Here is a 23,179-nt window from a genome sequence, read left to right on the forward strand (position 1 = left end):
ATTTGTATTTCAGTCATAGGGCAAGCTCTGTGGTTCATTCAACGCTTCTCTTGTATAGGAGTTAAATTAACTAAACTTTTGGGCAGACAGTTATTGCTATGAGACATTTCACAGGATCAAGAGAGGATTCCATAATCATTCGCTACAAACTGGTGACTTCCAACATCATACTCACCTACTCCTATTTGTTCAGATATCACATGCAGCAGTACTTGTAATGATAATGACTCTCTAAATCAGGATATTTTCTGTACAGTCTATATCTGAATTTCAGTCATCCAAACATTTTTGCTTACGGATGGTGACAATGGGCTGGTTAAGTGCAGAACTTCAGTCAAAACTTAAGCACTTGCTCAAGTGAATTGCTGGGGATTGGATTATTCAGGAGTTTAAATTTAGGCATGTGCACTAAATGCTTTACTGAACCAAGGACTACATAACTAGCTGACTGGATTATTTCAGAACTTTTTCCTGCTCCTCAGTCAATGTATCTATATATATAAATATTCCAAATAGACTGAAGACTTATCAGTCATGTATTGTAAACCCTAACCAAATAAACAACCACAACTAACATTTACGAAGACATCATGAAAACCCCCAAACTGACTTAAAAAGATCTAACATCCACTAAAGAAGAGTAACCACTGCCATTCTGCAATAGTAAATCAGAAACACCTAGCACACTTGTAGGTGCTACAAAAAATAGCAAAGGAACAAGTAGAGGAGGAAAATAAGAAACAATTTATTTAACTATAACTAGAGGGAGAATTTTAGGTATTCATGATCCCTGTACAAACACAGAGGACTAAACCGCCTGAGCGATAGGCAAAAGTGGTATTAAACAGCATGCTGTTATATTAATAGTAAGTTGACTAGTGTGTAAGGATTTAGAACTTCAGTGATAAGGCCCTCTTACTGCTAATAGCTAAAGAAATTTTTCCTTTAGACCAAGTGGTAGGTGCTTTTGATATAGGAGAATCTCTGTTCTAACCCTGCTGCCATAGTAAAGTACTCAACAGCCAGGGCATGCCAAAAAGTGAAGTCTCATGTGGCTAAAAATGCTATTACTAAAATACTGTACTTGGTTCTTGGAGCGCCATATAATGTTAGAAACTTAATTTGCAATGATAAATGATTTGCAGTAATTTAAGGGGTATTACATTCTCTTCCCACTGAGTCCTTGGCCGGCTTTACAAACTCTGAATTTTTCTCTGTCTTGGAGTGTAGAATGAGAATTATATACTTCCTAATTCTTAACACTGCTCTGTAGACCATGGAGTGTAAACAGTGTTTTAAATATAAAACTATACATTATTAAAGAGAGATGTACAATGATGTTAAACAAAGAAACAAAGGGCCAATTTAGAGCCCTACTGACACTGTAGTTAAGCTCCACTAGTGATTTATGGTGTCACTAGACCTCCTTGAGAGGATTATAGCCTTGCTTATATGCTTATTACTCTTATTAAGTCAGTATTATTAAGTCAGTATGAAATAAAAGCATTATAAAAATAAAGAGGTATATAGTACCCAGTTTTATACTCCCCAAAAGAGACATTTAAAGCTTGTACTTCGCTACTGGATATTCACAAGGAGGAGTGTGTAATATTCCTCAAACCTTTGCAAGACAAATCATATTTTTCTCCCCCCCCCCCACCCCCATACCACTCGAATATACCAGGCTAAAAGTTTCTCTTTTCTTCTCATCCCAAAGCACCTTTTAAACCCCATAAAATCAAATCACAAAATTATTCTGCTAGCTTTCAACTGAAATAACTACCATTGTATAATATTTATGATTTAGGTGAAATGGAACAAAATTTGATTAAAAATGGCAAGTGTGTGCAACTTACTGTGACTTCAAACTTTCGTTTATAATTGTACTGAGAAATGTAATTAAACTCATCTGCATTCAAACATAAATGTTATTTACCAGTGAAAAATTATAATTCTTTTTGTGTTTCCTTGATATCATGGGTCATTAAATAAATCTAAATGGAGTCACTGATGCTTTACAATAAATGTTTGCTGTGTGTTTCTGAATCAATGTTAATAACTTCCACTATTTTTATCATAGTAATTTTTCATGTCCATGCCACATTAGTCAACAAGTTTAATGGAAAATAAGAAGGGAGAAGGGTTGGCGTCTGTTTAAACAATGTAGTTGCAGAGAGCATCCTATGAAATAACAGCTTGGTATTAGCATCTAGGAAATACACTAGTAAACCTTTGTTATAAAATTTTACTGATTACACTAGAACAGAATTTCAAACAAGCAACTGTACATTACACTTGGCTAACAATATTTACTTTTGTTTTTTAAATATCCTTTCAGTGACTTGTTCCCTCAAAAGGCAAATATCCCAGCAAAAAGCACCAAAGTCAATCTCCACTCACAGAAAAAACAACTCTCTCATAGCAGCACTCATTTTATATGGGCAACTGTATTAAGAACACATGGTTAAAATAATCTCTACTAAAGAATAAGCAAGTTGAGTTATACTCTGTGCATATCAGAAAGTACAAAATATTCATGCTTTAATACAACCTTCTCTGAACTGCTCAACCCATTTATATTTTCATTGCTGCTAAATTTGTGTTACATAAATCACACAATGACATTTATTTTTGACCCCTGGGACCATTAGGAAAATCATCAACAGCATCATAGAAAAGAATTAGTGCACAACAGTCAGCAGCAGGCAGAATAGTTTACCATCTTCTGGCTGTCACCAGTATGTTCTAGTCAATTTTCCACATTCCAATGTTTGATGTGATATTTACAGCCCCGACACTTCCTCTTTTTCTCATCGTCATTTTCTACACTTGATAGGTAAATAATCAACACAAAATTTACTCTATTTTATATTTTGATTTTATCCTGAAACTATAACTTATTCTTAGTAATTAATAATTCTGTAGGTTTTCTAGATTAAGCTAACTACAGTTTAACGTCTTTGCTACACAGCTGTGATTTCTACAGTTTGAGTCACTTTTATAAGCGCAAAGCCATATATAGGATTTTAAGCTACATGATTCACAGCTCAAGTCCCACATGTGGCTGAACATTTAGGAAAGTGTCACCTAATGTGCATTTTTATAGAGTTTTTTGTTGTTTCTTTTAATCCTAACAATGGAAAAATAATTTCTTATCCATTTATATTGCTGGGTAATTGGCCCATAAAAAATTGGAAATCAAGGAACTGACAATATTACCAGCTATTCAAAATTTATTAGATGTGTGAGTTGTGAGAAGAATGGATCAGTTTCATGATATTACTTGTTTCCTGCTGAAACATCCAGTAAAGATGCTGAATTTCACAACAAATAAATATTTGATGATGCTTTAAAATTCTGCTACAATTACTAATGGAAATTGTAGCTACAGCTAACAGCACAAGCTTCTATAATGTAGTCAACAAAGCTTGAAGGTTCCCAAAGAAAATTGAAGTCAAGGCTCTAGCTTCTCGCAGGACACTTTCTGCGATGCATGTCTGATAGTATAAAAAAATCTTTGGCAGTGAAACAAACAGTTTAAAGTTTTACCAGTATTAACTCTTGTGTTTTTAATAGGCAGAGATGAAGATTAACACTTTCAGTCAAGACAATTACCATGCCAAAGCACAATCATCAAAGCTAACAGAAAATACTTTTGGAGAAGGAAGTTATTTTGGGGGCGCCGGGGGGGAAGTGGGGGACGACACGACGGGACAGGTGAACAGTATCTGCAAAGATGGAACTGGCAAGCAGGAACTGAAATTGTGCAGCTGAACACCTAAGACATTTGAAAGGTATAACTCAAAGGTAAAGGGGACAATAACCATTAAATGGAAAACAGAGACAATTGCACTTCCTCCAGAAGTACAACCAACCAAACCAAACATTACATTGTTGAAATGCTAATATAACCTCACCCTAGTAGGCTAAACCTTCACAGTCAAAGGAGTTCAACAGCCTATATAGAGAGAGGTATTTGTGACACAGGGATTTGACAGAGGTCAGCAAAGTAATTGTTACAAGTTGTGATTTTGATAGATCATGAGTTGAAAATTTCAGAGAAGAAAAAGCACCATATGCACAAGCAGCCAAAATAACGTCAGTACAACCAAACGTAAAGTGAGCCTATACAGACCAACTTTTCAAAGAGCCAGTCTAGTTACGTTACGTATCCTATTGATGTGATTTAGTCCATTTTCTCTCTCTAATCTTCATCTTTTTTATTACAGCACTTGTGTATTAGACTTTTTAGGAATTTCATGTAGTCTATCACAAAAGTGAAAATTATTCGGATTCTAAGATAAGGAGATGAAGGGAGCCTAAAACAAGTTATCTGGGGGGATGGGACCCTGCTTAATGGCCAGGGACTAAGGAGACTTCGTCTATAAAGTTTCTTTTTCAGGGCTGCAGTCCAAACAAATGGGAAACAGTTGGAGGCGAAAGGCAAAAACTAAACTGAAGGGGGTAAAGTATGAAAAACTGATAATGTGGGAACATCAATTGCATTTAATATAAAAATAAATAAAAGGGGGTACTCTATTGGTTTATTATACTTCATACTTAACTAAAAATCTCTATTTGCAATTAGGGCTGCTGCAGAAAGAGGGTTACTTACCTGTAGCTGTTATTCGCTGAGATGTGATGCAGATGTGTGCCACAAGGAAGGCAGTTTTCTGATGCAGAAAGGAAAAAAGTTGCCAGAGGCTCGAACGGAGGCCTCATAAGAGCTGCTAAGACAGCAGTAAATTTCCAGAAAGGAATCAGCTCTTTAACCAGCAGTTAAAGTGAACCTGACTGCCATGGGGTTTGAAAACACTGACATCCCATGAATGGGAACATAGCAGCCATAAGCCTTAGGAGGTCCTGGTACACCTTTAAGTCCTCAGGCACCAAGGCAGAGGAAGATTCCAGCACAGTAGAGTTGTCCAGGGAGGACGAAGAGGCTGTTTCCGGCACCAAGGTCCTATTCTTGCACCACAGGATGCAGTTGGAAAAGCTCCAAAGGTTCCCAGGGGAATGGGCTCAGTGGTTACTTGCAGCTGAGATGGTTTGGGAGTGGGAGCCACTATCAGGACTAGTGATCTCACTCTGGAGCTGGGTCAAGGAATGGGATTTCAGGGACCAACGAGCATCACAAGGATTCCAAGGAGGCCACTAGGCATACAGATAAGGCGTTGGCGGCCAGTAGACACCTAACCAAGAGCCCCTATCCCAACTGTGGGACAGATGCTTATATTCAATACCAAAGGGATGCGAGGGTGATCTCTGGCACCTATCTGATGATGAGGGGGAAGACTACCCCAACATGGATCTTGAGGAATCCCAGAGACTCTCTGGTGATATTAGGGGAGTCAGCCCCAATGGGGCAAACAAATGGTCAGTCTCATCTGAAGCCCAATATGGGGAGGCATCGATGTTGAAGAGGAATGGGGGCTCGGCACTGGAAGTACCAAATGAGAGACTCTCCCACCTGGTACCCGGAAAGGCGCCAATGTTGAGGCTAAGGCCAGTAATAAACTCGACGAAGGGATAGGTGGCCAAGACAACGATGGTGCCAAAGGATGCACCAACATTGAGGATGCTAACATCAGCCTCAACTCTATCAACTGAGGCCCGAGCAGTGCAAGCTGTAGTGCCGACAAGCTCAGCAGCTCTGCGATGTGGCCAGAAGGTGCCAAGGACACAATGGAGGATGAGGTAGTAGTGGCTACGGCACCAGTGAACTATTGAACCTGTGCAGAGTCCATTACTGGAGGTGCAACACAGGTCTAATGTCGCTTAGTATGTGGCCGGCACTGATACAGTCAGTGCTGGTGCTGAAGTCATCAGTACCAGACTGAATGGACGCCCTATGACCGGAACCGGAGTTGACAGCACAGGCCCTAAGAGTGGCACCAAGGAGTGGTTAGATGGACATGCTCCATTTCACATGCCAAAGGCAGTATGGTGCCAATCAGCACTGCTCTTAGAGGATGAGTAGGAGCCGCTCCGAATCCTGGAACGGTTCCAATTCATTTTACAGGACCTCTTCCTCACTCTACCAGAAGAGGTAGAAGGACTCCTCTTCCTCATGAGGGAAATGCCAGAGCTCGAGCACAGAGTGGCATCACTTTCCAGATCCAAAGGTGACTGCTGATCAGACAAGGGCCTGCGTGCCTAAGCGGGACTCATGATTTGCTCTAGCAGGTGCTGCTTCAGCCGCAAATCCCGCATCACCTGAGTTCTCTTTGTGAACAAGCTGCAGATGGAGCACCTCTCTCTGCTGTGTCCTTCACTGAGATGCAACAAGCACCCTGTGTGGGGAACGCTGTTAGGGACGGCTACCCTACACGATGGACAATGCTTGAACTCTGGTGAGGGCATCGCAGAGGGAAGCAAACTACTCTAACTAATACTATACTAAGTACGAAACTTAACCTAAGGTGCTACTAACTATTACATACAAGGAAACATTTTCCAGAAACTGAGACCGAAAGCTGCCACTCTAGCCACGGGCAGTGAAAAAAACCAGAGGAGGCTGGAGCAGCACCACCCGGCCAGGGAAGGGGCAAGGGCCACAGGGCACGAGTGCTGCCCTACAGGTATTGCTAGGCAAAGTTCTCCACCTCTGGCGTGCTGGGTGCACACACAGGGAAGTACAATACATAGCTGCATCTACTCGAAATAGGACTCATTTCCTGCTCTGGTGACCTAGAATCCCAAACCCTTACTGCAGGATTTAGTTCCAACTTCCTCAGACTACCCAGGGCATTGGTTACAGCCATAAATTCTACTGGAAGAAGTGCAAGTGGAACAGTTTGCAAATCTGCTGGCAGGTATTTGGTTTAAGGGAAATGGGCATAATTTGGATTTTTAAGAGTCTGTGACTGGGTTGACCTCTGACTCACAAATTTCCAAAAGCGGCCACCCTCCGTACAGCCTTACTTAATACAATTCACTATCTCCCTCAGCACATTCCATGCTGCTCATAATTTTCACAAGATCAAGTATAAATAAACCTCATGGAATTTTCAAGATGCAAGGATATATACAGTGTTGGCAGCCTCATTCCATTTTATTTTTAATAAAGAATACTGATCCTGAAGAACCCATTAAGTTACTTAGGCCCTCATGCCACCATAATATCTGAACACCTCACAAACATGAATGTATCTTACTAACTCCCTGTGATATAGAAAAAACATTATCCTCAGAGCCCCTCCCCTATCTTGGTCTGCAGCATGCCTGAAAGTGAAAACACCTGGGCAATTTCAAAGTCTGAACAGGTGTTTGGGAGAAATGTTGAGAAGTTTAGCAATGAGGTTTTCTTTAGATCTTGGGGGGATAGTAGATTTTGATTTGGTTCGGAGAGGTAATCTGATTCAATGGATAGGGCACCGGATTGGCATTCAGGAGATCTATTCAGCTCCACCACTGCTGACATGTCATGTGACTATAGCTAAGTCACTTCTCCTGTGCACCTCTGTTTCCTCTCCCACTCTCTGTGTATCTTGCCTGTCAAGCCTGTAAACTCTTGGTGACTCCCGGAACCCCAATCTCAGTTGAGATCTCTAGTCATAAAAACAATGTAAATGCTTATGCGGGTGTCTCGTAGCTGTATGCATTTGAGGAGAAAACATGCCATTAGATAATCATTAACAATCAAATCAATGTATTTTCAACTGATGGCAAAGGCACCTAGAGCTCAGAAGAGGAGCTTTTATGGGAGTTATTTAAATCTAAGTCAACGGACTATCTATAATTCTACCACTGAGATACTGAGGCACAGAGAAATTAAATGACTTGGCGAAAGATCACACAGAAAGTCTGTGGTAGATATTGCAAACTTGGTCAAGCTGCTGGTCAAACCGCTGCCGAATATCTTAACCACAAGATTATCCTTCCTCTCTTAAATGATACCCAAGTCCTTCGCAAACTTTATGCAAGGATTATTTATCTACCACTTAAATGTTACTCCAGAGGTAGTTGTAATACATACAGTTTTTAAAAGTAGAAGAATAAATTCAGTTGAAACTAACCAAAATTTTGGATAAGCATAATGTAAACTAATCAGGCCCTGATTTTACATCCCATCTGAAAAACAGCACCTCAGATCATCAAAATGGCCTGAGTATTACTTCAGTATCAAGTCAGAGAAAGAGTTCCATCTACATTGCTTTGGAGAGCTTTCCTATATGCAAGTACTGACTGGGTTTCACTCTGTTTAGTTTAGATCTATGACAATTAATAAAGCTAAAATGTTGTTCACTGCACGAAGAACCACAAACATTAAGAGATATACCACTGATGTTTTTGAAACAGTATGTACAGATCTGTGCTGATATTTGTGATGTTCGGTGCACATATAAGGGAATCAAATTAATAAAACTTTTCATTTAAGTTCATTAGAAAAAGGAAGAGACATGGAAAATATATTTTCCATTTGGCACTTTACAACATTAAAAAAAAAAAAAAAAAAAAAAAAACTTAATTGAAAGCATCCATTAAAAAATGTCTAGTGACCTCAGCACTGTTTCCTCTAAAAAAAACAATTATCTAACAATTAACACTCCTCAACAGTGGAACTGTATGTAGCTTAACCTAACAGAGCAGTAGAGGATTTGTTGAATGACCACAGGGAGGCAAAAGTTCAGTTTTCTGAACTCAGGACAGCAAAGGCCAGGTCTGTAAGAAAAAATCTCGTTTACACAGCAAGGAATGGCAATTACTTACAGTGTGTGACTCCAGCCAGAGTTTGATAGAAGGTAGGGGTATCGCTATCATCGGTGAGTGTAACATACACTCCTCCAGACAGCAGCCAACGAGAGAACGTGAAAGCATCTTTGTTCTGCAATAACCAATTCTTAAACTTTTCATAGTTTACCTTTTCACCCTGCAGTAAAAGGAAGTAAAACTGAATAAGTCATTCTCCTCTCCTCCTGGAGCAGTAGTAAGTAGGAAATAGCCAGCTGTATGAATGAGAGGGTATGGCAACCTCCTCTAAGAACAGGTGCTGAAACAATGTCCATGGGACCAAGTTCATTCTTCCACCTGGCTCTGAAATCTACCACAAGACTGTGAAATGAGAGCCCTGGGTTCCACTTCAGCTCCGCTACAGACTCAGTGTGGCCTTGGGAAAGTCACTTAAACATGTTTCTCTCGGTGAAACAGGGATAATACTTTCCTACCACTTCCATGGTTTTTATCAACTTTAATGTATTTTCCTGTGGCAGATAAAACCCTGAGCTCCCCAGATAATAAATTCTATAAAAGCACAAAATATTCCTGGTACATCCATGCAGTGAAAGTGCATGAAGCCCTTTATCAGCAGAAAACGGACAACTACTATAGTTTATGGGCGTCACTACAACCAATACATCAGATTTATCCAACACCACTTGATCCTATTGATTCCAAAATATTTTGAAATATATATATGTAAATCAATACACAAGTCACACCCAGTGAACATTTCATCAATCATTGAAGTGCAACCACTTCTAGAGTGAAACACAGCAGTCGGGTAATATAAAGTATCAGCACCACAAACAGTTTAGGGCACAAAAATGAAGAAAAATACCATCACAAACTGCAGGGAAGACTGAAGTAGGCAGAATATCTCTATCCAAGTTGGAATCTGGTTAGGACACCTAGGTGACACCCCTAATTTGCAAGAGTTCTTGGAATCCTTAATGACCACAAGCAGTCCAGCTCTTGGGTTCCTTATTTGCCAAGGAAGGCAATGTTTCCAGGTGAGTTTTAGGATTTTTCAGACTCAGAGTTTAAAGACCAGAAGGGATAAAAACATCCTTTACTCCAACCTCCTGCACAGTACACGACATTACATTTCAGTTACCCCTGTATTGAGCCCAATAACTTGTGTTTAAAGGAAGCATATCTTCCAGAAAGATATCCAGTCTTGATCTGAAAACATCCAGAGATGGCGAACCCACCAGTTCCTTTGTTAGTTTGTTTCAATGGTTAATCACCCTCATTGTTAAAAATGTGTGCCTCTCTGGAATTAATTTAAGTCAAACTTGCAGAAATTATCTGGAGCCCGCACCTCAAGCAAGAAGAAAAAATTAGTCGGGAAAGGCTGCAGACCAAAATGGATGAACAAAAACATCTCAGACAAGTTATTAAGAGACCGTAGAAAGCCTACAAGGCATGGAAGAAGGAATGAATCAGCAAGGAAAGTTATCTCTTGGAGTGCAGAAAATGCGGGGGGAAAAGTGAGAACTGCCAAAAGCCAAGCAGAGCTGGATCTTGCAAAAGAAATTAAAACCAACAGTAAAAAGGTTCTTTAGCCATATATAAATAAAAAAAGATAAAGTGGGACCGCTAAGCACTAAGGACTGGGTGGAGATTAATGTGACCCATCTGTGATTGCTATTGGAGAGGGTTCTGAATTACTGCAGAGAATTCTTTCCCAAGTTTCTGGCTGGCGGGTCTTTCCCGCAAGCTCAGGGTCTAACAGGTCACCATACCTGGGGTCAGGAAGAAATTTCCCCCCTGATCAGATTGGCAGAGACCCTGGGTTGTGGGGGGTTTTTTGCCTTCCTCCACAAAAGGAAGCACAGGTCAGGTGTGGAGCATGGGTCACGTACCGGTTTGAACTAGACTAAATGGTGGATCCTCTGTTACTTGAAGTCTTCAAATCAAGATTTGAGGACTTCAGTAACTCAGCCAGAAGTTATGGGCCTATTACAGGAGTGGGTGGGTGAGGTCCTGTGGCCTGCGAGGTGCAGGAGGTCCCACTAGATGGTCATGATGGTCCCTTCTGGCCTTAGACTGCATCTTACTCATAGACTTTAAGTTAAGCAAAATAAAGTCTGTTGCCAATCAAAGTCCAAACCAGCACAACAGAGAAATGTAACATATTATGGAATTTTACACTTTCATATTAAGTTTGGTTTAAGTGCTTATCTGCCATTTTTTATTTTCCCTTTTCAATGGTTACAGAAACCGGATTAGTTGCTTGTTATGAGGGAGTCTATGAGGTGCATAGTATTCATACTAGATTTTATGGTGCAGAACTTCCCATTAAAAAGACAAGAAAGTTGTATGCACAATAAGTTTTGGCAGAGAAAAAGACTTCAAGCAAGTAACAGCACTTGCTACAGAGACTTGTTTGAATTTAATCCAAAATACTTAAAAATCTATAGCAATACAAATATCACTGGTGAATTTGTTTTCTGTGTCTCTGAAATAAAATAAAAACAGGTATACTTTCTTATATTTCTTGTTAAGCCCCCTATAAATATCATCCTCAAAAGAATAAATCCATCTGCCCTACAATGGGAAAGAAGACCCACAGCATAAACGTAAAACTTTTAAAAAACTTATTTCCTCTCCAAAGTATGCTACCAAAATGACCTAGTATGATTAACAGACCAGTAAATCCAGTTGAGAAGGTTATGTTGTCCTATTTCCATTTCAAAAGAAGATCAATAAGACATTTTTGTAAGACAGGAAAACTGTATCAAGTCAGATTGATTCTGCTCCTGAAACGTTTTCATAAGGTATCCTAGAGTATCCTGGCCAATTTAAATTAATTTTTAGCAAATATTTAATCATACTATATTTAATCATACTATGTAGATGGACAATTTATAAGTAGTGAATACCAAACTGCAGTCTCCAGAGACTAGTCTTTCAGTGCACATATAATGAATGGCTTCTGCCAAGAATGAAGAGCTTATGAATTAAGTATAAAGTCAACATAATACCATTTGCCAGATCAGTTGAGGCACACTCAGTCCACAACTACAATGGTCTTCTAGGACTCCAAAAGAATTCTCTTTAATAGTCAGCCAGCCAGCCTTAAGACAGTCTTCTCTCATTGGATAAAACATGAATCAACTTTCAATGAAATGTGAAAAGTTGACTAAGCTTTGCTAGTCTGAAGTCTTCTGATATTGAACAGATGACAGCAATGCAACCAAATAAAAAAACCTGATGACAGATTCATATCATCATACCTGGAGAAATACAGATTCATATTTTGCTCTACAGACCCCCATTTTGTGAGCATCTCAGGGAGTTTTACAAAGATTAAGCCTCTCAAACCACTTAGATGGTGCATATATGTTGTACCCATTTTAATGTTGGGTAAAATGAGGTACAGAAAGGTTAAAAGACTTGCCTAACTAAGGTTATGCAGCAAGTTAGTGGCTGAATTGGGAATGAACACAACAGTGATAACTCCCAGTTCCCTATTTTAAGAAATGTTTAAGGAGGAAGGTTACTGAAACTTGCATCAGAATTCCCTGCTGGTAATTCCCACCGTCATATATAAATCCACAGTTGCCAGAAATTTCACTTGCATATAAGTCAAACAAACTCAAACTACTCTTTTTTTAAAAATTACTTCACATCACCTTCTGAAAAAACCAGAGATGTACTATTGAACCACCAGATTATGTAACACACTGGGAATTGAATTTTCTTTTGATGCAAACCCAATTTTGGTCTAAAACCAAATGTCGATGTTATAGTCCATTATTATTTTAAATAAAAATCTTATTTTCCCCATAATATTACAGGCATGCTTGGTCACCCACTAGGTGAAGATTAATTCCCTTCATTCTTTTCAGATGTGATCACTCTATTTAGGGCAATGAGCGTGCTAGCTGAACCATTTTCTAACTTTTTATTATAAAAATTTTTATAATAAAGACTTTAATTCTCCAATTAACCAACATAGTTATTCTTAGTAGTCTATTTCCTTCTCAGAGACTATCTGAAACCATGCTAAAATCACCATTTTTAAAACAGAAAAATACTGCTAATTAGAGTTTCCCTCAACTTTTTTGACAGTAAGGTTATGCCATTGTCCTCAAAAAGAAAATAATCCCTGTCCACACTGGACAAAGAAACCCCAGCTAACAACATCTGTGTTTAAACTATAATTGATAGTATGGTTTTAACCATAAGTATTGATCTTGCAAACAACATGTAAAGTTAAGCATGTGTGTAAATGCTGGATGATCGAGGCCATCGCATGCATTTATACTGCAAAGGAAAATAAACTGTCCAATAAAGCAGTAATATGTTCAACTCTTGTAAATTCCATATATTAAAAATTGTATAACATACCTCAAAGAAACATCTCTTGAGTGAATCTGGGACTTTTCCATCAACTATATGAAGCATCCTCTCCATCTCTTCTCGGACAACATAACTCCCAGATTCATTGGAGAAGAGACTGAAAATGTCTGGATAAAACGAGACAGATTAAAACAAAATGTAGTACAAGAATTATGCTGATTTTTCTGTTAAAAATTACAAATTTCAAAAATTACAATCAAACCTGCCTCAGAGTGCCAAATATTGTATGGTAATCAAAACACAAGAGTCTTATTTAGGCTCATTCCACTAAGCTCTGGTATTGCTCAATAAGGTGTTAACAAATATTTCCTTCTGCATACTATTACCTGTTAGCCAAAGGAAGAGCAAATACTGTAGAGTCAAATTAAGAGGAAGACAAATTAACAAAACTCATTGTGCAGCTGTTTTAGCTCTTTTTGAAAAATATTCATTCATCTGAGACCTTAATTCTCTCTCAACCTTCCTTAAGCATATACGAAATAATCTCAACAGCCTTTCAATAGGATCCAGACACATCTGGGTGTTCACTATGAAATGTCAGATCATTTCACTTTGTTAAATGCTGTAAACACCAAAATCCTGAATATGTATCAAGATCTGCATTGTTAAAAACAATTTTCAGTCTTTGAGACATTTCAATTAAACAAAAACATTTGATTACAATATCTTGATTACCTAATTAACTTGCTCTGATTTACACATAACAATCAAGAATTGCTTATTAAAAACCTCAACTTAATCTTTTCTTTATAAAAGCATGTTCTATTCTACACACCTTGTTACTCTCATTATGTACACCTGTTACTCACATTTTGCTTTCTCTTCATCTCTGCCTCTTGTAAGTAGGACTAATCCCACTATCAGGTTATTGAAATGTAGCCCTTTGGATGTTCCTCCAAATGAACAGTAAATGACCTAGAAGTAACAAAACAAAAACAGTTAGTTTAATTCTTTAAATTATGGAAGAGAAACAAAGTGTGAGGATGACAAAAATAAATCAACAAGCTGTGTTTGGCCACTGATTTTTGTTTTAGGCTAATCACCTTCTATTCAAGTAGAAGAGCTTTTCTGATCTTTGCTGGTCACATTAGGTTTGCTATCTTTTCCTATCTTCTATCAGAATATCTATAAAACAGCTTTTCCAAGATGGACTAAATCGAGGAAAGAAATCTTTCCTTGAGCCTTTATAGAAGGCACTTTTACACATCTCCCTCTCACCAATAAGCAACTTTTTCAGAGAGACTGTTATAAGCCTCCAGCAAACATACTGTTTAGCTTATTCACAAGGGAAAGCTGCTGTTTTTTCCCTTCTTTGGAACTTAGTCAAGATAACTAATGGCAGAACTCCACTTCAGAGCATCCTGTGACGATCTCTATTGCCAAGGAGGGACTGCTGGGGTAGTGGAATAAGTTTCTCTTGTTTGCAAATACCCCCTCTCAGAGTATCACCTAAATTAAGTGATCACTGTTGATCCAGGAACATGTGACAGAGCCAACAACCAACTGAGATCCTCTGTGCATTAATGCTGCTGCTCTAACTACACTTCAGGTAAGCTTCTTACTATGTTTTTAAAATTAAATTAAATTTGTCAAATACAAACAAGTAAATTATTTTGTGCATTATTAATCATGCAAATAACCTCCTCAAGAGTAGATGAGCACAAGCCACAGGGATAATAGAAAAAGTAATGAATACAAATAATTCCTACCCATCTCCTTTTTTTTTTTGACTGAGACTAAGTTGACTATTTCCCTTGCGTACAAGGAAAAAAATGCAGTCAGCAGACCAGACCAGTGGGAAGAGACTGCTGCCGGGATTGCTCCATGCTATCACCGATTCAGAGAAAAGGCACCATGATTGTCCTGCCAAAAGAATTCAGGTACACCCACATTTAGGGCACACGCTGACTCTTTGACCAATGTGCTCTGTGAGGATCTGAAGAGCTTCCCAATAAAAAAAAGGAGGCCCTCACTACACAGCAGTCTGAACGGGTAACTTGGCTGGGTCAGGGAAAGACCAAGTCTAGTTGTTGTTTGCTCTACCAACACGGACTAGAATACACAAAAGATAGCCCTCTGTCCAGAGTCAAATGAACAAGACAGGTTGCATTATTTAGTGTCTGGGGTGGCTGTATTAATTACTGATAACCAAAAAAATGTCTGTTTGAAAGCTCTGCAGATATTTGGAATGGTAGCAGCAATCCCAACAGAAATAGATTAGTGGACAGAATGCCAGGCGAGAAGATTCATGGTACAGTTTATTCCAAGGTTCCACAGTTTATCACATGGTTGCCAAAATAAGAGGGTTTATTCCATGAATATCCTTCTAACATATACAGTACGTATCTGTATACAACCATTTAGCTTAGCTACACCAGCTCCCATAAAAAGCTATTCAGTCATTCATTTTCTAGAAATGTTTGTGGGAGGCAGTGGAACTGAAGATTTAATTTGTAGGGAGCTATGCTAATTCTATACAGACGTTACTTACATTTAAATTTCATAAGAAGCCTCTATTTACTAATGAAGTGGTCAGTAGCAGGGCTGAAGCATTTGCCTTTTGTACAATAGACCAATTTATGCATTGCTCTTTAGATAGCCAGCATACTGGATGAATACGTATAGATGTGATATTCATGCAGGAAGCCACTTTAGGACAAGCAACAACTAATTTTAGGGTAAGTCTATACTGACGGCAGCAAAGTGACCGCTGCCAGATCGATCTTTCTGGATCGACTGAGCAGTCTGTGTAGACCTGCTCAATCGATCAGGAAGTCGACTGAGTAAAACCACCCCCTCAAGTAGCATAGTGCTGCATTGACGGGAACACAGTGCAGTGAAGACGGCGCGTAGAAGGGAAGCACAGCAGTCGACGGGAGTTACGCCAGCTTCTCTGCGTAGTTTGCATAACTCCCGTCGACTGCCGCCGAATCTGCAGATAAGTGTAAACCAGGGCTTAGTAACCAAGAATCACCAACTCGTTTATTCTAATATGTCACTTAGGTCATCTTCCTTCTAACTTTACAAAAGAAAAGGAAAGACGGATGATAAAAGCAAATAGTGTTTTCCATAAAATACACTTCCAGTTGTACTGTTCTTAAAGAACACCACCTGATTTAGAATGCTCACCAACTACATTACCTACAAGCATCAGTACCTTACCACTATTAGGGATAGAAATCTATGTTAGAAATTCAGAAATTAAATCAGTCATGAATTTGTAAATTACATTCTCAAAGAGAAATTACTTTAAAACCTACATTTCTTCTCATTTGGTTTTCTTACAGATACTGCACTGTGCAACTAACCATAGACTGTGATGTCTGGCTGATGGGGAAATATTACTGTCACAGACAACAGAACAAAATGATCTTGCACTGATCATGGTTTGGGTGGCAGACTATGTTCAGCAGCAACTGCCGTAAGTTGTCCTTTACTGTGCAAAAGTCAGTTATTTCAAACAGAACTATATTTGACAGTGCTAAAGCAATCAACATTATGATTTAGTAAGTGTTGCCTTCTATTAAAATTTTACTAATCTTAAAAAGTACATTTTTAATATATCAGCAATACATATTTTAAGTCAACTTAAAAAACTAAATTCAAATGTTACTTCAAATGTGCACAAACAGCTACCACTGAAGTCAGTGATAGCCATGAATGTACTCTGAGTCCAAATTTTGCATACTAGCATCAGCATATACATCTGAAATCAACAGGGCTAAAGAATTAATTTAGAAATGTCCTTTATTTTGTACAGTACCATTAACATGGCTGTGTTAATTGTTACATTCCTCCCCATTTCCTCCCCAAAACAGATAGGCAGTCTGTTACGCACCTCAGGCATGTGACGCTCAAAGAAAAGGTACAATTGACCATATGAAACTAATTTTGGCTCAAAGCTGTATCATACACAGGTTCAATGACAAAAGCATTCATGAGATTTAGGAGCAAAAAGAGCATTTGTTTGTCTCTAGGATGGAGGTTCTGTGGACCTTTGACATGACTAGACGCTCTGCAGCAGAGTGGGCTAACTGAACCAACCATCCTGTGAGGCAAATAAAACTGAAGGAAATTTTGGGGGCAGAGCATTCCCCTGCTGCCAGCGACTGACATGGATTCATGCCCTCTAACTCTCGTGGAGAGATAATATAAAGTCATTAAGGAAAGGAAACTGCTGTTTCACCTCATGGAATGGCAGCTAGATGAGTCATGAGCTGCTTAGTCATTGCCAAATTTCATTAATGCTTTTAGCACCAGGGACTGTTTTAAAAGATAAGTTGACTGGATTTCATCTGAAATAGTTTCACTATAATTAGTTACTGCTGTAACATACCTTTAAATCTTGTCAACAGTAGATTTGGGGGAAGTCTCCCACTGCTGCCCTTCCACTAGTGAGAGCAACAGAGTGCTAATCTAGACAGCATTCACTTATATTTATAATCACCATGTTTTCTAGACCTACTCCAAACAGGATTAGGTAACATGGTGGTAACAGTGTTAGTGTCTTGCCTGTATCAGTACCATCATAATTACTACCAGCAGCGGATCTGCACCAGATAGATGTCCAGCAAAAAAAGTCAAAACCTAGACACAACACCTAGACCTGTGTTAGTTGAGTTCTTTGCTGCTCCCCATCATCAGGCTATTCTCTTTAATGCTCTCCACTGAAGTAGTTTAAGATATCCACAGGTATGTACATTCAAATGATATTAGAGTACAGATGGTGTACATTCTAAGGAAACCATTATGTAGAACCTGCAATGTCATTCCACTGCTTGTTGCACAATGCTACAAAAATATATTACCTTCCCAGAAGATGCTTGGATCATCCTCTTCTATTAATGCAGTTTAACCTATTTCCAGGGGTTAAATTTTGAAACTAAATTTGTGCTTATTTGGCTATACTGATAGCAGAGTTTTAAACTCCATACTTCCTACTATTAATCGTTTTTATTCCATAAGATGTCTTCAAGGCTATATGGCATATGTAGGTCAGTTATCTTTAGCAGTGAAAGGAAATAATTCAGTGTGTTTAAAAATATGCTGTTAGCTCATTTGACCAGTTAAGAGCTATCCCAGCTTTCAAGTGTTAACATAAACTGCTATTCACTTGGGATAGATAGAGGCAGCTAAACTAACTTCTTTTGTCTTGAGTTAAATTATAAATTATAACACAAATGTGTTTTATACAGTACACAGCAAATGCTGGACTTTTTAAGGTACAGTTATAATATGTGCATTTTGCTCTAATTACCAGTACAACAAAGATGTATATAAATTAACATAACCTGATCACAGTCTCTGGGTACTACAGCAATGTTATAAAAGCGAAATAAAAATTTCTAAGAACAGGTCTATGCAACAAGTTTCTTCTTTGAACCGATCAGACGGCCATTATATTTCACAATACTATAGTTTTTGTTAATTCTTATCATTCATCTTAAATGGTTTCATTCCCCATATAAGCTGTATGAGTTACTTTATTGGAAAAAGAATCAAAACAGGCCCTGGAGATAGATCAAATGATAAAAGGCATTACACTATAAAGGGCTTCTCTCACCTAGGAAAACGAGTGGCATTTTAAAAAATGTTAGCTAACGTATTAATCAACACAACCACTTACCTCCTAGAGTAGACACTAATATATGACAGCATAACCAACTACCATCTTTTTAAGCAGCTGTCTTGTCTACACTAAATGCTAAGTAGTGGCATTGAAAACTGTAACCCCAATAATATATTTTAAAAACAGGCATCAACCGTGAAAAAAAGCAATCAGTCAACACCCAGATGCAACTTTTTCGTCTGCTTGCTTTTCAATCACTCTTCAGCTTTACACTGAGTGGAATCCAAGGGTTGAAGATGCACCACTTTTTCTTCATGCACTGAAGTACCTTGACCTCTTGAATGCCAGACCAAACACCATCCCACTCAAGTCATGGGCAAATCTTCATTTACCTAAATGTTTTCTGAGATGAAAAAAATTCTTTCATCGGAAGCTAGGACAAAGTTGGGCTTTTCTTTTAAAAAAAAGAAAGAATGAAAAAGTATGGAGGAATTTTTAAAAAGCAGTTTCACTTATGCTAGTTTCAGGGTAAACTACAGTACATACCACTATGTTTTGAAAGGGGATGCTTTTTTGTAACAAATTAAAAGGAAAAGAATCGCTACAAAATGGAAAAAAAATGCAATAAACCCTAAAAACTAATCTGTCAAAATCCAGAAACCCTGTTCCTCAAAAATGACAGTATCATTAGTCTTTAATTTCCTATAGTGTGCATAAGGCACAGACACACAATACTACATGGATAATGAAAATGTTCCTTCTCATGTTAGTAAAATAAAGACCACAACTCCCAACAACTGTGTGGAAGTTACCAAGGAAGAGTTTCCAAATAGTTTGGGAACTTTGACAGAGAGCCCAAACATTAACAAATCAGTGTACATACTCCAACTATAAAATCTTTTCACACTATATTTGTGCACAAATCTCACAAATAATTACTGAATAAAACAAATATGAAGTTTTTAGGATAAGCTGTTTTTGGAGATATGACATGAAAATTTTCAAATTTAGAATTTCAAAACATAGAAAGAACTTGGAACTAATAGATGTCTAACAACTCATGCATGTCATCTAAAAAGTTTTCCATTAAATTTCTCTACTCAGACACAAACAAAATTTCAAAAACAGTACATGGACAAATTGAGAGATCAATAGAAACCTAGCCACAAATTTAACTACAATGAAGGGACTTGTAATCTCTACAGAATAAGAACTGCTTACATTACTACTCATGGTTTTCATATCTGACTAAAAGGCAAGGCTATTACTTAAGGCCCATCTAATAAAGGAGATTTAAAGTGCTGACTATCATCTGAAGTTCGCTTGGGGGAAAAAAGGGGGTGTTTTTTAAGAACCATTTTCTTGCCTCAAGTCATCAAAATGAAGGTTAGACTTCACATCCGGCCTAGCAACAATTCACTTGATTTTTGTTCCCATTTAGTTGTCTGCCTCTAGGAATACTGTTCTCCCCTACGTATCCCTCCCATGCTAAGAAATGATGAAGAATAAACTTACTATTGTACACAATGGGCAAAATTTAGCTCTGGTGTAATTAGGTCCAACTCCACTGAAGCCAGAGGGCTTGTGCCAAATTCAATCCAATTGTAATTTAAGGCATCATTTTGGCTTTTCCTCCTTTCCCTGTATATCATCACTATTGTTTTCACATTACACAATAAGGATATTTGTTTTTCCATTCCAATTTTATTCCATTATGCACTTAGCAACCTACCAGAGACAGGGGAGTTGACAAAGCAGAATTAAAAGAGGGAACCTAAGAAATAGGAGCATCTGAAGTGTGTGCTTTTCCCTGGTTTCCCCTGCAGCAGTGAGTAATGATCAGGCCTTAACAACCTTCAGAGGATGATCACAGGGGGGCTGGAACAAGATTTATAATGCGGGTTCTGAGAGCCATTGAACCAAACTGTAAGTCCTGTATATAATGGAATCCATTCCAAGCCAGGGGGTGAGCGAGCACCCCTAGTTCTGGCACCTATGGTCATGTCCCAAGCTGTAGAAAGAGGTGAAGACTGTGAGAGGCCCAAGCATGTTTTTTCCATGGAAGTAATCCCTGAATAAAAGCATTTTTTCATTTCGTGTGTAGAGTTTTGAAATAAACATGAGATGTTTATCAAAAGGTATTATTCAGCAGAAATACCAAGTTTAATATTACTGCTCCAACTTTACATTGTTAGTTTTTAAATCCTAGGGGTGTGTTTAGTGTTTTTGAAAGATGCTAATTAGTAGCCTAGAATCTGAAAGTCCTCCATTTAACAGCAGGATAGTTAAGAGCACAGGCAGCAACACTAACCCCAGCAATATCTCTCATCCCTCAAATTAACTGTCCATAAAGGATGATAATTCAGCCTATAATCATTCAATGTATGGCCTTCTCTGCTGAGATGATCAGCAAGGCTGTAATCTGTACCAATTATAACGGTGGTTTTCCCATATTAGCTTTTAGAAGTAGAGACCAAAACACTTATTTTACATAGATCAGAAGTTCCCAAACTTTACTGGATGATGTACCACCTTCTTTAAAAAATTGTTGTGAAGTAAATGGATTCAACATAAATTCACATACTACCACTGGCAAACATATCACAATTTGGGAATGCCTGACAGACAGCCAATGGTTCTTACTAGCCCTCTTTAATAGTCTCCAAAAGACTAATATTGTGCAATGAGTTTCACATGATTTATCTGCCACCACAGTAGCAAAAGACTGCTCTGCTATGCAGAAGACCAAGATTCTCAAGTTATGCTCTATTGGATTTTGAGATATGCCCATTCTCTTGCTTCCCAGGCTGGCTACGATCAATAGGATCAGCCAACACGTATGATCCATGGGCAACACACTGGCTAACCCACTTTTCATTCCTGCCTTTTGTGAAGCAAGAATAGGATCAGCTTCAAGAACATAAACCACATATTCTGCCACAGGGGAAAAATGTTTGAGGAGGAAGAGAGAAACAGCACCAAAGTGAGAAACAAAAGATAAGAGCAAAAACTGAAAAAAGTAATGAACAATGTCTACATGCAACAAAAGCTGAGAAAGCAAAACAGAGGCAGAAAAGAAGTGTTCAGATAAAGCTTTCTATTGCTCACTGTGCTGGAGGAAATGGTGTACCCAGGGGCAGAAAGCATGTGCTTAGGCTGAGAAATACCTTCAGGGCAGATAAGCATGAAATATGGGGGAGAGGAAGTTGTTTTAAGGTGAACATGAAAATTCAGCAGCTGCAAGGCACTGGTGACAGAAATAAGCAGAATTTCCAGAAGTGGCATTCTATATAGAAGCCCAACTGTTACAGAACATTAGTTGCCCCGGGCTGAAGGAAAACTGGATGAGCCAACCTCAATGCCTCCACTTCTCATTCCGCTTTGAAAGGCTGCAAGAGACTATTTAAAATTGTAGGAAGAAAGGATGTGGACTTTGAAATAATATTAACATATAAACACTGGAAATTTTCAGACTACCCTGACAATACTGAAAGGATATCAAACCACATGAGCAAGGTAACAACACAGAAAAGTAATTCCCTGGCCACCACAATCATCAAGAAATGTGAAAATATTTTCATTAAGTGTTTTCCCAGTACTAGTCCTACCTAATAATAGTAAATACCACATGCACCATCCTGTCACATGTTCCATCCTTGTTCTTTTAAAATGTCCAAAAGAGAATACGGTCTTGTGACTAAAACGCAGGACAGGAAACCTGAATTCTACCCCTAGCGAGGCCAGACAGCTGCTGAATGACTTCGATAAGCACTTTATCCTTGTTCTCTTATTTGTAAAATAGGGATACTTTCCTACCTCATAAAAGTGTTGAGACCTAATTCATGAATACATGTATAGTGCTCTGAGATCCTCAGACAGAAGACATTATAGAAGTAAAAATGTGTTACATTTAAAGGAAAAGCAGAGCTAATCCATGTGGCTGAGTCCCATTTCTTTTCTGATAACAGCAACTACCTCAGTGGAGGAGGGCATTGGATTAAAAGCATTGACTCTTTTTTGCCTCACTGTATGAGACTGCATTGTAAAGTTAGTAACAAGGCTACTCTCTCTCTCATCTGGATTTCAGAGGACTGGACAGAATAAAAGAAAAGGAAGAGAAATTACACTTTAGCTCAATGTAAGGAAGTGGGAAACATGATAGAGGAACTACATTCAGGAATTGGAACCAAGAAGCGACTGAAATCAAAAGGGCTGGAGAGCACCAGCAGCATCCTTCATTCCTCCCCAGCTCCATTTGAGATCAGTAGGCAGGGTGGAAGCATGCAGGCTGTGAAGGAGATTTTTCAGAGTGAGACTGAACACTTCTGGTGATATTGCTCTGGGGACTACAACTTCACTAGCTGAGAAAAGCCCCTAAATGCAGGGGTCCAGAAAAACATCACTGGATTTTTATTAGTCAGTCAAAAATTCAAGTTGACAGTATCCTTTAAAGTACACATGAACTGTGGTTTATAAGTGTGAATTATGCTGGAAGTTCCTGCTGTTATTCAATCCTTTTCA

The 23,179-nt window shown here is 38.5% G+C and overlaps 1 protein-coding gene across 4 annotated transcripts in view; it reads right to left on the reverse strand.

The window, feature by feature from the left end:
- Positions 1-23,179, reverse strand: part of USP32 (ubiquitin specific peptidase 32) — a 126,120-nt gene that overhangs the window by 59,122 nt on the left and 43,819 nt on the right. For all 4 annotated transcript variants that reach the window (XM_067538131.1, XM_067538130.1, XM_067538128.1 and 1 more), the window contains exons 3-5: positions 13,899-14,004; positions 13,078-13,196; positions 8,713-8,872 (exon numbers count right to left, since the gene is read on the reverse strand). In XM_067538131.1, the coding sequence (XP_067394232.1) occupies positions 8,713-8,872; positions 13,078-13,196; positions 13,899-14,004 (385 nt within the window). The remainder of the gene's footprint in view (positions 1-8,712; positions 8,873-13,077; positions 13,197-13,898; positions 14,005-23,179) is intronic.

This window comes from Emydura macquarii, unplaced genomic scaffold, assembly GCF_026122565.2.
Source record: "Emydura macquarii macquarii isolate MOO-44397 ecotype Brisbane River unplaced genomic scaffold, CSIRO-AGI_Emac_v2 contig_450, whole genome shotgun sequence".
NCBI classification, from domain to species: Eukaryota; Metazoa; Chordata; order Testudines; family Chelidae; genus Emydura; species Emydura macquarii.